This window comes from Myotis lucifugus, unplaced genomic scaffold (genome assembly GCF_000147115.1).
Source record: "Myotis lucifugus unplaced genomic scaffold, Myoluc2.0 scaffold_61, whole genome shotgun sequence".
NCBI classification, from domain to species: domain Eukaryota; kingdom Metazoa; phylum Chordata; class Mammalia; order Chiroptera; family Vespertilionidae; genus Myotis; species Myotis lucifugus.
The window spans coordinates 5,201,194-5,217,172 of NW_005871109.1; the positions used below are offsets into that span (position 1 = coordinate 5,201,194).

General features: G+C 36.6%; 1 protein-coding gene across 1 annotated transcript in view; it reads left to right on the forward strand.

The window, feature by feature from the left end:
* The first annotated feature begins 1,936 nt into the window (after window positions 1-1,936).
* The window catches only part of STK33 (serine/threonine kinase 33), a 53,037-nt gene continuing 38,994 nt past the window's right edge, over window positions 1,937-15,979 (forward strand). The window contains exons 1-6 of the mRNA XM_023754595.1: window positions 1,937-2,164; window positions 3,275-3,388; window positions 6,996-7,109; window positions 10,591-10,695; window positions 13,429-13,567; window positions 14,708-14,796. Of these exons, the coding sequence (XP_023610363.1) occupies window positions 1,937-2,164; window positions 3,275-3,388; window positions 6,996-7,109; window positions 10,591-10,695; window positions 13,429-13,567; window positions 14,708-14,796 (789 nt within the window). The remainder of the gene's footprint in view (window positions 2,165-3,274; window positions 3,389-6,995; window positions 7,110-10,590; window positions 10,696-13,428; window positions 13,568-14,707; window positions 14,797-15,979) is intronic.

The window sequence follows — 15,979 nt, forward strand, 5'->3', positions numbered from 1 at the left end:
ATATTGTATGTCAAGTGTAATTGAAAAAATAAGTAAATAAATAAAAAGCTTTGTTATATGCAATGTGCTTGTGAATTATAATTTTGATTTCATGCTCTTTGGAGTAAATTTCAACTTTAAATAACAAGCAATTATTGTGAAGTCCCAATAGCTTTGATAAATACTGAGCTTTACAGTTTTCAATGAGTTTTCCAAAGGTGGCATAATAATGTGGGGTTCGTTTTGCCCGTGAGCGCAATTTCATTTTCTTCATGTTGATATTACTTTACTGAGAAAATATAAAGATTCTAATCCTGGTTGACAAAAAAGAAGAAAAGAAAGAAAAGGTGTATAAAAAGTACCCTTTAGACAGGTAGAGGGGGAAAAGAATGCAAATGATGCCAGTAAACAGACATACACATGCTCCTCTTACAAATGGTTGGCCTTGTTTTTCAATAGAAACCTGTGACTACAAAGTACAGAGTGGGGCACAAGTAGGTTTCCAGTTGTGAGTACGCAAAACACACTTTATTCTTGTATTATTATTTATTAATTATTGTATTATTTTTTATACTAACAACTGTAGACCTACTTTTGCCCAACCCTGTAAACTTTTAAATAATATCTGAAATAGTATGGCACAAGACTATAATAATGTATTCCCAGTTACTTCTGGAAATTTCTCTTACATGTACCACAGAACACATTCCTCCCTCCTTCCTTAGCTTAGATCTTTTCAACTTGGCACCGTATTACTGCCAATAGCCTTAGTTAGGTTGATTTCTGGGCATACATATTACGCACTCAGGGAAAACAGCACCCATTATTTCCTATTTTTGCTATTTAAATATAAAAATGAGGATACTTCTAATATTGCCTTTGAACTTTTAGAATTAGATTGTTTTATAAAATCAAATTGTCTACTTCTTTGTGATGTGTATAATATGTATTTTCTCTAATAATTATTAGACCAAGGTTTAAATTTTGAAATCATGGTAATGTATGTTTTATACCTGTATTTTAAGCCTTTTTTTAAAACCAAAGTTATATTAAGAAATACATTCTATAATGTGACCAGGTATACACATACACACACAAACATCATATATATATATATATATATATATATATATATATATATATATATATAATAAAGTTTTTTACAAAACTTACCAAGAATCTATGTAAAATACTCTGATGTTATCTATTTTATTTCATTTAAAAACTTTATATCAACTCACCCAATTGACTTCCTTAGACTATGCTTTTCAGCAGTTTCATGGTTCTTTTGATGGTAAAACAAGTAAAATTTCTAAAGTTCAAGAATTCAATTTTGAAAGATGAGAATCCATTGCTTTTTAGAAATATGTCCTAATTTTGTTGTAAATATTAACTTTTCATTTATAGACAGTATGTTTGTTTTTAGAAAAAAAAATTTTGGTTAATCCTCACCAGAAGATATTTTTCCATTGATCTTTTAGAATGGAAGAGAGAGGGAAAGACAGAGAGAAACATCTATGTGAGAGAAACACATCAATTGGTTGCCTCCTGCACGAGCCCCGGTCAGGGCAGGGAGGAGGCTAGAACCAAGGTACATGGTGCCCTTGACCACAATCAAATCTGGGACCCTTTGGTCCATAGGCCGACGCTCTGTCCACTGAGCCAAACCGGCGAGGACTAGGCAAGATGCTTTTGGTGCTAGTTGCTAGTTTTTCCTCTCACTTCTAGGAGGGTGATAGGATAAGAAAGAATTTTTCTAAATGGTGATTTCTTTTCTTTCTGCAGCTCTCATGTGTGAATATAAGTTTAGTGCATCATTAACATAAGGACCTCACCAATTGGAACTTACAAACTTTGCCATCAGCTTACCTATTTTTTTTTTTTTTTGGTCTGGTTCTTTCCCTCAAAGAGTGGAAGCATCTTTCTTTCAAGTTGCTTTTGTTGCAGAGTTCAGAAAATGGCTGATAGTGGCTTTGGGAAAAAAACCGCCAAGCGTCCCAACTGTTCATCTACTTCTCAGAAAGATGCACCTTGTGTCAGTTCCAGTAAAACAAGGCTTATTCCAGTGTTAGTGGCGTCGGAAACGTCAGGTACATCAAGCCTTGGTGAAGCAGACTCTTCAATTCCACTGGAGAGAAAAAAAGAACAACGAATTATTAAATATAAGGCCTTTGCAAAAGATGTGGTAAATATCAAAGATTCTGTTTCTGAACACAAGTCGAAATCTCATTCTCTAATCCCATCCCTGGCTTCATTCATGGGCCCTTGTCAGCTAATTCACTGCCTTCTGAACTATTAGAGACATTACTTTTTTACATAAGGGGTGAGCAAAGTTGGTTAGTACTTTCTTTTATGATATTTCCAACACTGCCCATATTAATTATTTCCCAGGATTATGAATAATTCAGAATGTTGTTCCAGTTTCTCTTTAAAAGTGGCTTATATAGAAATAAATTGGTTTTCAAGTTGAATTAAATCTGAATTTGGGGATTTTTTAAATGCAGAATTACATTTATAGTTGTAGTTAGATATAGGGTAGTTATTATTTAAGACAATTTCTGGTTATTTAGATGGAATCTCAAATATACTCCCCCAAATCAATTTGCATTGTTTACAACAGTGTGTGCCTGCCCAGTGGGACTGGTTTGGGTGTACTCACCTTTCCAGAGAAGAGGCAGTGTGCAAGGCTTCACTTGATGTAGCACAGCTTTGGAGACAGAAAGCAGTGCATTTAAGAAAAGTTAGGTTCTCAGCCCTCAAAGTTGTACCTTTTTCAAATTCTCCCCTTAGACTGTTCTTTCCTGATTTGTATTACAGTATAATTATTGCCATATAGGTGTCTCTGAGTTAGTTGTTACTGAGTGAGTTGTTACTGTGTTATTTTTATTCAAAGCATATTTTGTGAATGTCTGGCCAATAATTTTTTTATGTATAACCTATTTGAGATGATATGTTTTGAAACAAGAATGATTGAGAAAGCTGTGAAGTTGCCTTCTCATGATTTCAAAGAATCATCGAGTAAGTTATGATTTATCTGCTATGCAGGTTATAATGTACACTAGCTTGGATTTAGGAGATTAGATTGAGTGACTTCTTAAGATCTCTTTTAGCCCAATGAGCCAAAACATTGTATAGGGCTTTGAATTTGAAAAAGACAGTGAATTAATTATATTGTATGCAATAAATATCATAGCACACATTGAAGATTTGTCATATAATCTAAATTAGGGTTCTTACTTTTCTCCACAAGTGTGTTATATCTTAATTACTTTTTTTAATTCCTTTTTGGGCTAAGCCCTCAAAATCCTCAAATATAGAGAAAAAGCCATCTCAACAACAGTGGGGTCGGGGCAACGTTTCCGAAGTAAAAGTTCCTCACATCAGGGTGGACGACGGAGCTGCTATTCAGGTATTTAGAAATATAATGAAGTGACCAGGGAATTTCAGGTTTCTTCCGTCAATGGTTAATGGCAAAGAATGATTTAAAAATAAGTCTCCAGGGAAGGAAAGGAAAGGGGAAATTTACCATTTTCAAGGTTGTCCAAGTCGTTACTTCAGAAAATGCAGACGATTCCATTCATAGAGGACCAAATGGAGGTATTTTATTAGATAAAATGCGAACATTTTGGCCTTCAGGTCTTGCCTGTTGCTGAGGGCAATTGTGGAGACTTGGTGTAGATCTCTTTAAAATGCAGAGAGAGCCCAGATGACTTGAGGTGGTTTGGCTGTTCACTTCCTTGGGGCCATTTTCTGTGGCCTCAGGTTGGATGAATACCAATATTGTCTTCCTAGGATTCTAATTATAACATACAAATATGAATTAAATATTAGTACCATTTTAGAAATTAAATGTTATTTTAACATCAGTTTAAAGGAACTTCAGCAAGAACAACTACAAGAAGAATTTTGCAATAATGTTAACTTTAAAAAATATTTTAAGAGATATTTGGCAATATACTCAAAGTGATCAGAAAAACTTCCTGAGAAATTCTGATTTGAAAAGTTTAAATCTCCCCTTTTAAAGAATTTTAAAAACCTATAAATTTACTGAGTTTTAAATTTAGTCATAAGAGCTTTCATAAAATCAAAATGTGTTTGTTGTGAAAAATTAGGAAACCATAGATAGAAAAATGAAAAAAAAAAAAATCATGAGCCAGAGATAATCAGTTTTAACATTTACTACCTCTACTTTATTTTTTATGCATGTATAAGTCATCCTATTTTTTTCTTTTCAGTTTTGTTTTAAATTATGAAATATTCCAAGTATGTACATATTTTTGACAAATAACCTTAACTGGTACAGTTGAAGTTTCTCTTCCTCTATTTAATGGATAGGCTCACTTTGAAGATTCTAAATATTTTGGTAGAGTATAAAAAAGGAAGTTACAATAATCCAAAATTCTACTTCCTAGTGTTAAGTGCTCGATATTTAAATGAACATCTTCCCAGACATTAATGTGAGACACCCCCCCATACACCCATTCTCTCAACATTTTCAGAATGTGATAGCAGCATCATGTTTTCACATTCCACACTATATCATGGACTTGCTCTATGTCAATAAAAATCTATCTATATTACTATTTTAGTAGCATCCTCTTAAAATTAGTACAAATGAAGTCATCTTCTTATTTTTATCACTATGTAATGATATCAAAATAGGTAGTTGGAGAAAAAGATTAATGTATATAAAAAAAAACCACAGTTGGGCATTTGGGCTATTTCTCTATCCAGTCCTCATTTTAAAAAGTCTTACTTAAACAACATTAATATTCTGCGTCTAAGTTGTGGTTCTATATATTTAGAAAGAAAATGAGAGTTTAGTTTTTAAAGGTTAAGAAAAATTAGGGAAATAGTTATAGAGTTGCGATTATTTTGTTCTGTGGAGAAAAAAGTATAAATGACCATTTAAATTTAGATTTAACTAATTTTACATAACATGTAGTTGGGAGTGGCACATAAATATAGTAAAAGTAAAATATTTTATTTTAATCATCTTAGTTTTCCGACTTTAATTCTCACTATAGTGAGGGAGGGAGGAGAGCCAAAGTAATTATAAGTCCTCAGAAAGCAGTGTCTTGGGGACAGGATGTGCCCGAGTCTAGGAGTCTCTGTGTATAATATGCATGACCATAAATCTGGAGCTCCTCCCAGGGTTCAACTTCGAATACCCAGTCTATCGTTTCTCTCAAACATGTACATGTAGGAGGATTCTGACTGGCTGGCTTGCTGACTGGATTTGCTGATTCATTCACTTATCAATTCACTAATTCATTCCATGTTTGCTATCCCTTTGTAATGCCTTCCTTGCCTTGCTTGGATTATTGGGGGGGAAAAAAAAGTCTTTTTTTGCCTTTGTTCCCTCACATGCCAATCTCAGAAGCCACCTCTTTGATAATGTTTATTTTATTCTCCCAGTGTTTTAGCTCTAGTCTTTGGCCCCAACATCATTTTATATTTTTATTTTAACTTAAGACTTTCTGACTTAAGAATAATCTTGTCTCTTGAGGAGATTACAAATTCTGAGAAAAGAGGAATTATGTTTTATTCAACTTTGTAGCCCCCAAAGTGTATATCACAAGGAAATACCTAGGGAAAGTCTAACATGTTGAAACTGAATATTTCCTTCTTTCTTCCCTTTTCTTCCCTTCCCTCCTCTCTCTTCTTTTCTCTCCCTCCCCATCTTTCTCTCTTTCCCTTTCCTTCTCTCTCTCTCTTTTCTTCCTCCCTTCCCCTTCCCTTCCTTCGTCTCCCCTTCCCTCCCTCCCTCCCTCCCTCCCTCCCTCCCTCTCTCCTTCCCTTCTTCCCTCCTTTCCTTCCTTCCCTCTGCCACCCCCCCCCCATGCACTAAAATGAATATATTACCTACAAGGTTTCAGGATAGACTTTTTAAAAGATACAAAAGGAACAACTTCTTAAATAGCTTCTAGACCATCTTGGAGAAAATTGAGTGAAAATGTAAGCAAGAGAGTAATAACAGTGTTTAAGGGCCGATGTGTACAAGCACCACAGTGCAGTTAGGGAAGCCCTTCAAGAAAGATAAATAATTAGTTGGGCATTGAATCTTCTTTTACTAAAGAAAGGAAAGTAAGCAGTAGGAAATATGAAGCCTAGCAACTAATTGACCTGTGATGGTGAAGGTGAAAGTGATCACACAGAGAGAGTAGCAGTTCTAGGGCAGACTTCGGCTGGCTGACCCAGCAGAGGTGTCGCCCAGTGGCATTACCTCAGCTGTTCAGAAACTTGCAAGGTCCAGAAATTCTTGTTGGTTTGGATGCGGGAGACTGACTCCTCCAACCAAATTCACAAGAAATGAAAGCGTAAACAAGTGGCCTGGTGTCAGCAAGACCAGTACATCCTGTGTGTGTAGCGGAAGTTGAATGATAAGCGGAAGGATTCTTGGCCTGGATAGTGTAACTACAGATGGCTTTTACTTTCTCCTCAGTGCTGATTTATATCAAGATTTCTGTCACATATTGCTTGTTCTAAAACAAAAGGAATAAAACAACAAAAGAGATTCTTAATAGACATAATGAAGATAAAGAAAAAGTGTTACTTGATAAACAAGAAAGCAATTGTTCAATGGTTAATATGTGTTAATTTTATGGTATAGCTCTCAGAGTTTTGGGATAATTTTGGGGATGAATGTATTTTATATACACATATATATGTGTGTATGTCTGTATTAATATTTCATTCCTTTTTCTTACAAATTTATTTTATTATCATAGTTTGTAAGAGATTAATTTTTATGCTTTTGAGGTTTTGCACCTTTCTCCATTAGGATTTTTATGGTTTTCCTCCAAAGGACATTTAATGAAATCCATCAAAGCTTATTTTTGTTTAATTAAGATGTGTCTATTAATATTGAAGCAAATATATGATGTCTTCAATTTGATTTCACCCTAGAGCAGAATCTCTCTTCCCTTGGGTAGATATCTGTCAGTATTAGTGTTTATTTTTTAATACCCAATGAATGGCAGGGAGAGACAAAAGAACTCTTATTTTTTATCCAGGAAATATACACATTTGGAAGAATATTGGGAAAAGGGAGCTTTGGAGTGGTCATTGAAGCTATAAACAAGGAAACAGGAACTAAGTGGGCAATTAAAAAAGTGAACAAAGAAAAGGTAAGGCTTATTATCAGCATCATACTGAGGGCAGTGCCGGGTGGGGTGGATGGGCAGTATCGTTTTTACACTCACACACCTGCCTCTGACCTTGTGGGCCGGGGTCAGGCTGGTCCCTGGGGTCTGTGGGCATTTCTCTAGCCTTCTGGGAAAGGACCAGTTCTTAAACTCAGGTAGACAAGTGTATCTGGAAAAAACAAATGAAAGGCTAACTACCATAACCAATATAACCAAATAGAGCTAAAGGTTACCAGAGTGATTGGAGGTAAGGTCTGATGGTCAGTATGTATTAACGTAGGGCTGCTGCCTGGAGATGCCTTAGCCAGACCTGAGTCCTGGGACTCTCTCCTGATGTGGTTCTGCACTACTTTTCTCCTGTTCTCCCCTTTCCTTTGATTTCCCATTTCCTCATTGTTAGTTTACTCATCATCCTACCTGCTCTTTTCATTTGAATCGCTTTCCCCCCACCTATCTACTATACTATTTACTTACATCCACTGTATTCCTCACTGGATTTCTCCTGTGCTGGAGAATGACTAGGCTTCTCTTTAAGGGAGAATCTAAGTCCTCAGGTTTTATACCTGTTCATTTTATCAACTTCTAAAAAATTTCTATGCTTGGGGAAAAATTATATATATTTTTCCTTAGATTTCTTTTTTTCTTTAAAACAACTGTTATGTGTGTTGCAATTATTCTCACTTGTCTTTTATTTTATTTTATTATTTTAAAATTAATTTTTAGAGAGAGAGGACTGGAGAGGGAGAGAGAAAGAGAAACATCAATGGTGAGAGAGAATCATTGATTGGCTGCCTCCTGCACACCCCACACTGGGTTTGAACCTGCAACCTGGACATGTGCCCTGATCTGGAATCCAATAGGCAACCCTTCAGTGCAAGGGAAGACCAACTGAACCACACCTACCAGAGCTTTTCCTTAGATTTCTGATGATAAATATTACAATTATGAAATGAGATAATAGGTTTTTATGTATTCCTTAAAACAAATGATAGCAAATTACATAGCATTTCTCCTTAAAGGTTAATAAAGTACATGGTCAGTTAATACAGCAGAAAATTTTAACGACTCTGAAAATAAGAAATATTTTCAATTGCATAAACTTATACATCTGTTTGTGAATGAAGCTCTTTGTGTTTTTTTTAAACACTATGGGACAAACAGGCACAATGACAAACTCATAGTAGCTACTATTTGTGAGTGTAAACTACATTGAACATTTTTAGTTATCATTGTGGTGAGTTATATTTTAGAATTTTAAGACACTTGAATATCTATTAATTGGTTCTATTTTTTTCTGAAAATACAACAAAATCATAAAGAAGAGCATGTCACACATGACTTTGGAGTAAAATGAAAAATTACAGGACTAAGGCCTGACTGACTTAGAACCTCCCGTTGTAAAAACCAGTATCTCTAATAAACACAAGTGAGAATCTTCATTTTCCAAAGCAAAGGACAAGCCAATACAAGCTCAAAAGAAGGAAGTTCCCAGATTAAATGTCATGGTTTATACACAACACAGATTAAATGTCATGGTTTATACACAACACTCAGTAAATCTCCACACTGTTGTCCATGTCCATGAGTTCTCTCTCTCTCTCTCTCTTTTCTGTTTTGCTCAATCCCTCCACTTACCCTGCTCTCTACCTATGACTCTGTCTCTATTTTGCTTGGTAGTTCAGTTTGTTCATTAAATTCCACATATGAGTGAAATCATATGGTAAAAAGGATTAATAAAGTAACATGTGGATCTTAATAAAGGGAGATCCAGAACTTTACTACAACTCTTCAGAATTTTAGAACCATGATGTTACATGGGATATTATTTCCTTTGCCCCTTTGGCGTCAGGTAGGGTTAGGGTTTGGGGTTAGGATTATACAGTCAGGATATCTGCTTGCAATTTTAGGAATTCATAATCTTATACACACATATTGATGCTGTGAGTTTAGAGGACTCTAAGATAGTAAAATAAAATTACATAATCAACATATGAATTGGAAAATATATTACTGTGTTATATACAGGTCAAGCTGTTTGGTGAGGGAGGTAGGAATAGAATTGAGGTGGATTTTAGGAGAAATTGTGGTGAGCTTCCATATCTAGTCTAGACAGAAATTTACTCCTCACAGTCACTATTTCTCTTAATCTCTTAGGATAACCTTAAAATGTGACTTTCATCCTCCATGGGTAGGACAGAGTGGGTGGCCAGTTTTCTTTTTGCTCCTGCGATGGTAATGCTAAAGAGTAAAAGTCAGTGGAAGCAGGAATGACCCTACTACGTATGTAAAATCTTACTTAGGTAAAGATTGCCTTATGATCAATCCCTTTCAATCCTTTAACAACGATGTGTACTCTCCTAAACTTGGAGGGGCAGTGGAGGTGTGAGGAAGGAGGGATAAAACCTTTGTTATTCCTTTCAGAGATGTTTTATGTGCATGAGGACAATGCTTATTTGCAAATGATGGTAATTTAGATTCAATAGAGGTGATGATAGATGTGGTGGTAATGGTGTGGGGGCCTGAGAAGTCCTTCTAAAATTTCTTAGATGACCTTGTAGAAAATAGTGGCTTACACCCTGATTGGAGGCCCTGTTGCTGGCTTTACCGTTTGCTGGCAGGCTTGGTTAAGGGTTACATGTAAGGAGATAAAGTTGGAATTAGATTGGTCAGAAGGCAAGATCTCGATTTCTCTTCCTCAGTTAATTTTTGAGGTCTGGGGACCAGGAAGTGATAGAATGCAGGGCTGAGTGTAGAATCTCACTTCTCATTGTTTCTTTTGATTTATATAAATATAGTCAAAGCAGAACAGCAACAAAGCAGAAAAACACTTTGTTTTTATCTTCTCCAATTGATGTCCTTGGAAAGTAGATTGTGTTTTTAATACCAAGGGATTAACATGATTCGGAAGGAAATACTAAAAAGCATATTAAAAATTAGAGTAATTTTTGCGAGGGGACAGAGACCATATTTTAGCTAATTTATAGAAAAATCCAAGAAACAGATGTAGTTAAAAGTAAAATTATATATAAAATTATATATAAAATTGGACAGAGGGACATACTTTACCTTTATTATGGAAATAAGTTGCATGTTATTTTTTTTTAAAAGAAACTTCTCAAGAAGATGTAGGAAAAATTTAATAATAACTAACTTTTGCCCTAACCGGTTTGGCTCAGTGGATAGAGCATCGGCCTGCAGACTGCATCGGCCTGCAGACTGAAAGGTCCCAGGTTCGATTCCGGTCAAGGGCATGTGCCTTGGTTGCGGGCACATGCCCAGTAGGAGGTGTGCAGGAGGCAGCTGATCAATGTTTCTCTCTCATCGATGTTTCTAACTCTCTATCCCTCTCCCTTCCTCTCTGTAAAAAATCAATAATATATATTTAAAAAAAATAACTAACTTTTATAGTGAGGTATGTAGTAGTGACATTCCTATGTGAAATCTCTGTGTCTCATTGCTTAAGGCTGGAAGCTCTGCCGTGAAGTTACTTGAACAGGAGGTGAACATCCTAAAAAGTGTGAAGCATGAGCACATCATACATCTGGAACAGGTGTTTGAGACGCCCAAGGTAATGCTTCAGCACGTCTGCATTTTAAAAGGAGTTATTATTACAAAATGAACCCCATTCCCTGCTGAAGAAATCCCTTTGAGGCACCGTTGCTTGAGTCCTTGGCACGAGTGTGTCGCTAAAGATGGAGGAGAGCATCCTGGAGGGCTTTCATTATTGATTGTATAATTAGGTGCCTGATGGTTAGATTGATGGCTTTAGTGATATTTTTAGGTGGCATATTGAAAACGAATGTTTAAAATTGAAACAACAACAACAAAACTAATAAGTAAAATAAAATTGAAACAATACCCTATACAATCAAACAATGATTAGATCTTCCTCAGAGATGGCTTTTTTTGCTTTGATTCTTGATTTCTCCATTATAGTCTCTTGGAATATTGTCATAACTTTGTAATAAAGTTAGCTTGGGCATTTTTGGCACTAGGTAGAATATATTTTGCCATCTGTGTCTTACCAACATGTGTAATCTTCCTTCTTCCCCAGATGCTATCATTCTCTTTGAATGCCTGTGATTTTCATTCAGAGTTGTTCTGAAGCCTGGGATCTGCTATTCTGCCTCCAGATTGTTTAGTGCCTGTGGGTTTGGGTGATTCTCAGTTTGGAGGCAAAATAATGTAGTGATTAGGCACATGGACTCTGGGGTCAGATTGCCTGTGCTTCTGAATCCTGGCTCTGTTATTGGCTATGAGACTGTGACAAATTACTCAACCTCTCTATACCTCAGCTTCCTCATCTGTAAAATGGATTTAATAATAGTATCGACTTCACTTAGTTGCTATGGTTTCTTGTGAGTCCAAATGCTCTCCAGATTGACACGATTATTTCTAATAATTATAAAAAGACTTTTAAAAAACTTGTATTCCTATAACTTTTATCAGTGTACATATTTAAAATTGATGTCAATTTATATTGTAAGTTAATGTAACTGTTCCTTCTAAATAGTTCACTGACTCACCATCTCATGTACCAAAGACCTTTGCAGTGCTGTCAGAAAAAACATGGCCTTGTTCAAAAGCTTATGTGTGTTAGACTTTGCAGAATAGTTACTTCTGAAATTCTAAAGCATCCTCGGGTTTAGTGAATCAGAATTTTGACTATAAAAGGAAAAGGTGTTAACCTTCTCTTCCTGTTTTCATGCTTGCTGATTGAACACAGAAGTTTCATTCCTGGTGGTTATAGAATAGAATCAGGCCCCAAAATCTTAAAAACAGCAACAAAAATTTAGCAGCATAGAATAGAATGGAGACAGAAAGGGTATTCTGTGACTGAATAGCAATAGGTGTGAAAAAGACTTGCATTTTAGTTGACTGGATCTTTTTTACTCATTAGATGACTTGACTGACTGTTGAAATACCTAAAGTGATCTTAATGCGCATCAACAGAAACAGCAAATATGGAAGAGGCATTTCATCTATGGCTTTTACCACTCGCAGCCCATTAGTCACCGAGTCCCACTGCTTCTTTCTCCTGGGTATCTTTCACATCCTTTCCTTCTTCCTCTTCTTGTCACTCTTCGGAGCCTCGCATCTGCCTCTTTAAACAGGTCAGCATGCCACGGTGTGCAAGCCACACCTGGTGCGTGCCTACTTTTTATGGCACATAAGCTAAGGTTCTTTATATTTTTAAAAGGTTGAAAGAAATTTAAAGCATAATATTTCATGACCTGAATATTATATGAAACTGAATTTTCAAAGTCCATAAATAAAGTTTCATTGTATTGTTTATGCTATAACTGCAGAGTTGTGTAGCTACAAAAGAGATTGTATGGCCCACAAAGCTGCAAGTATTTCTTGTCTGGTTTTGGCCTTTACAGCAAAAGCTTGCTGAGCCCTGCTCCACATTCCTGCTAGAAGGCTCATTTAGAAATGCAGAATTGATCATAGCATACACCTTTCCCCCACCCCAGACACCAGCGTCAGGATCCTCAGTGGCTCCTTCCCGCATATGGGAAAAGTTCCAAATTCCTCTTGCTGTGATATACGAGACCCTATAACCCAGCCTCCCCGCACCACCACTCCACTCTCCTCTGCTCTACCAGACTCCCAGTGCTATTAACACTGAGGTATTTGGTGTTCTTTTAACAGTTAGTGTTATTTCAAGTTTTGCGATCTTTGCAAATAGCACATGTTCTGCCTGTTCTTGTCCATGGTCTCTACCCCTATATTGCTATCTAGGCAACCAGACCTGCCTTTAATGTCACCTCCTCAGTAAGTATTCTTTCGGCAGAGGCCTCCCTCCTCTGTAATTTCCTGGCATTTGGGGCCTGCCTCTTCTACCAACACTTATCACCTGACTTTTAGTTATAACTACACTGTGGGCGCCTTGAGGATAAAGACTATGTCTTATGCTTCCATGTCCTTCTTGTACATGAGATAATGAATATTTTTCAAATATAATGATGATTAAGAGTGTGATCGTAGCCCGCCAGTGTGGCTCAGTGGTTGAGTGCTGACCCATGAACCAGGAGGTCATGATTCGATTCCCAGTCAGGGCACATGCCCTGGTGGTAGGCTTGATCCCCAGTGGAGCGTGTGCAGGAGGCAGCCAATTAATGATTCTCTCTCATCATTGATGTTTCTCTCTCTCTCTTCCTTTCTCTCTGAAATCAATAAAAAAAATTTTTAAAAGAAGAGTGTGATCATATTCTTATTATAAATGTAATCTATAACATGTTTAAGATCCCCACCTATATAATTTGCTCTCTCTCACTTTTTAAATATATAATGTCAGAAAATGTATCTTGTGATGGAGCTTTGTGAGGATGGAGAACTCAGAGAAATTCTGAAGAGGAAAAAGCATTTCTCAGAGAATGAGACCAGGTGGATCATTCAGAGTCTCGCATCAGCGATAGCCTATCTGCACAGTAACGGTAAGGGGAGGGTCACCAGCCACTGACTCCATGAATGCAGGCTCACATTTATTTCAGGGTAATTATTTCACGACTTGTAGTCACAGAAATATGCCTACTAGTATGGGAGATTTTATTTAAAAACTAGTGGCGAGGTGCAAGGATTTGTGCACATTGAAAGGAAATTAATTAGAAGAAATTAATTCTTCAGCAACAACATAACCCACGGCCAAAGGTGGAATCGCGCAGCCCCGCAAGGAATCGGGCTCCCTCCTCTCTGGTTCTGGGGTGCGTCACCCGAGAACCACTGCTGCCAAGTCACCGCAGCTCAGCAGCTCCTGCATTGAGCATCCCCCCCTGGTGGTCAGTGCACGTCATAGCTACCGGATGGTTGGAAGGTTGCTTAGCCTTTTATGTATATAAAGATCTTTTTAACTTCATTTATAGATATATTTTAATTAGAAACAAGGCAGGTATACAATTACATTATACATGGACAAGGATGAAGTTAATGCATGTTTCCATTCAACAGTTTGAAAAGCAGCTATTATTCTCAAATCAAAAGTAGACAAATCATCGAACCTGGGACCTTTCAGTCCGCAGGCCGACGCTCTATCCACTGAGCCAAACCGGTTTCGGCATTGTTTTTCTCTTTTTTTTTTTTTAAATATATTTTATTGATTTTTTATAGAGAGGAAGGGAGAGAGATAGAGAGTTAGAAACATCGATAAGAGAGGAACATCGATCAGCTGCCTCCTGCACACCCCCTACTGGGGATGTGCCTGCAACCAAGGTACATGCCCTTGACTGGAATCGAACCTGGGACCCTTCAGTCTGCAGGCTGATGCTCTATCCACTGAGCCAAACTGGTTAGGGCTGTTTTTGTTTCTTAGAGCCATTTTAGGTTCACAGAAAAATTGAGCAACAAGGGGATAGGGAGAGAGGAGGGAGTCAAAGAGAATGGCTCCTGAAGGTTAAAACGTGGAGAAGAGGGATCTGAATATAAGGGAGTGGGACAGAGCAGAATTATGCTTGGCCCGTCTCAAATATTTCAGTGGTGGACGTTAATTTGTCAAATATATTTATTTGTTGTATTTGTGTCCCCTCTAATTATTTTTCCATTATTCATTTCATTTCATTTGTTGTTTATTTTCTTGGTAGATATAGTACATAGAGATCTAAAACTGGAAAACATAATGGTTAAAAGCAGCTTTACTGATGCTAACAATGAAATGAACTTAAACATAAAGGTAAGATACTAGAAATGGTGGTAAATATTTGCCTGTAAACAATTTGATAGCAAAGTGGCAAAGTACATCCTCTTTTTAGACACATTTTAGAAGCTTTGAGCAGCCAGAAAATAAATGGCTGGTGCTAAGAAAATAAAAAATTCACAAAAGAGGTTGTAACTGACAGGCATAATTTTGCAAGTTAAGTGGTACTGTTGAATTTTTTTAAGTACATGTTCATTTGGATAGTTCTAAATCATTAGTTAATAGCAAGCAAACAGATGCTCTGCATTCTAATTTATTTCAAAATTATGCCTGGTAATGTGATGTAAATGTGTTACAGATTTAGAAAAAAACACACCTTGGCTGTGCCTCTGATATCAAATTAATGCTAAAGTCTGTATTTCTCACTGAAAATCTTCCTGGGTATTAATATTTATATCCTAAGCACAATTAGTGTGCCACGTGTTTATTCTTGAAGATTTTATTCAGATTAAGTGTTCCTTAATGTCAAATAAATGATAGGATACATTATTTATTACTTAGCACTTTAATAGTGGCTGCTTTCAAAATATATGAATGTGTTAATTTAGGAATAAAAATGTGGATAATGCACTCTGTTGCAGATGCTAAATCCCTGTAATATAAGTAGGTTTAACAACATTGTTGTTTTCCCTGAGTAAATGTTCTTGAGTATTTCCATTGTAAACTTCGGGAAGGCAGGAATTATGTATGCCTTATTCACTGTTGGTACTTGGAGTAGTGCCTGAAACATAGTATGTGCTCAATTAAGATGTGGCAAATGAGGGAATAAATGTTCTCCAAAGAACTGAATTGGATCGTCAAAGCTTTTGTTTATTTGATATCTGTATAGATTTTCTGTGGAGAAAGATATGTGTCATAGTATCCAAGTGGGATCATTGTGAAAGTTCTGGGGAAACCGGTTAATCTATTTAGAAGAAAAATGGTATCACGTGTGGACAGGAACTTTTTTCTTACTCCCTAAGACACCGGAGACGGCATTCCGTGTCTGTGGGCTGACAGCCTATCTTTGGCTGTATGATCAATAAATGTGTCTGTTTTTCTGCGTCCAGCCCAAGGCTGTTCCAACTTAGGAGACAAGACCAAGGCCACATTCTGCATACTTAGAAACCACATGTTTAATGGCCAAGCTTAGAACTGAGCAGAAAGACTGCAGTTGCAG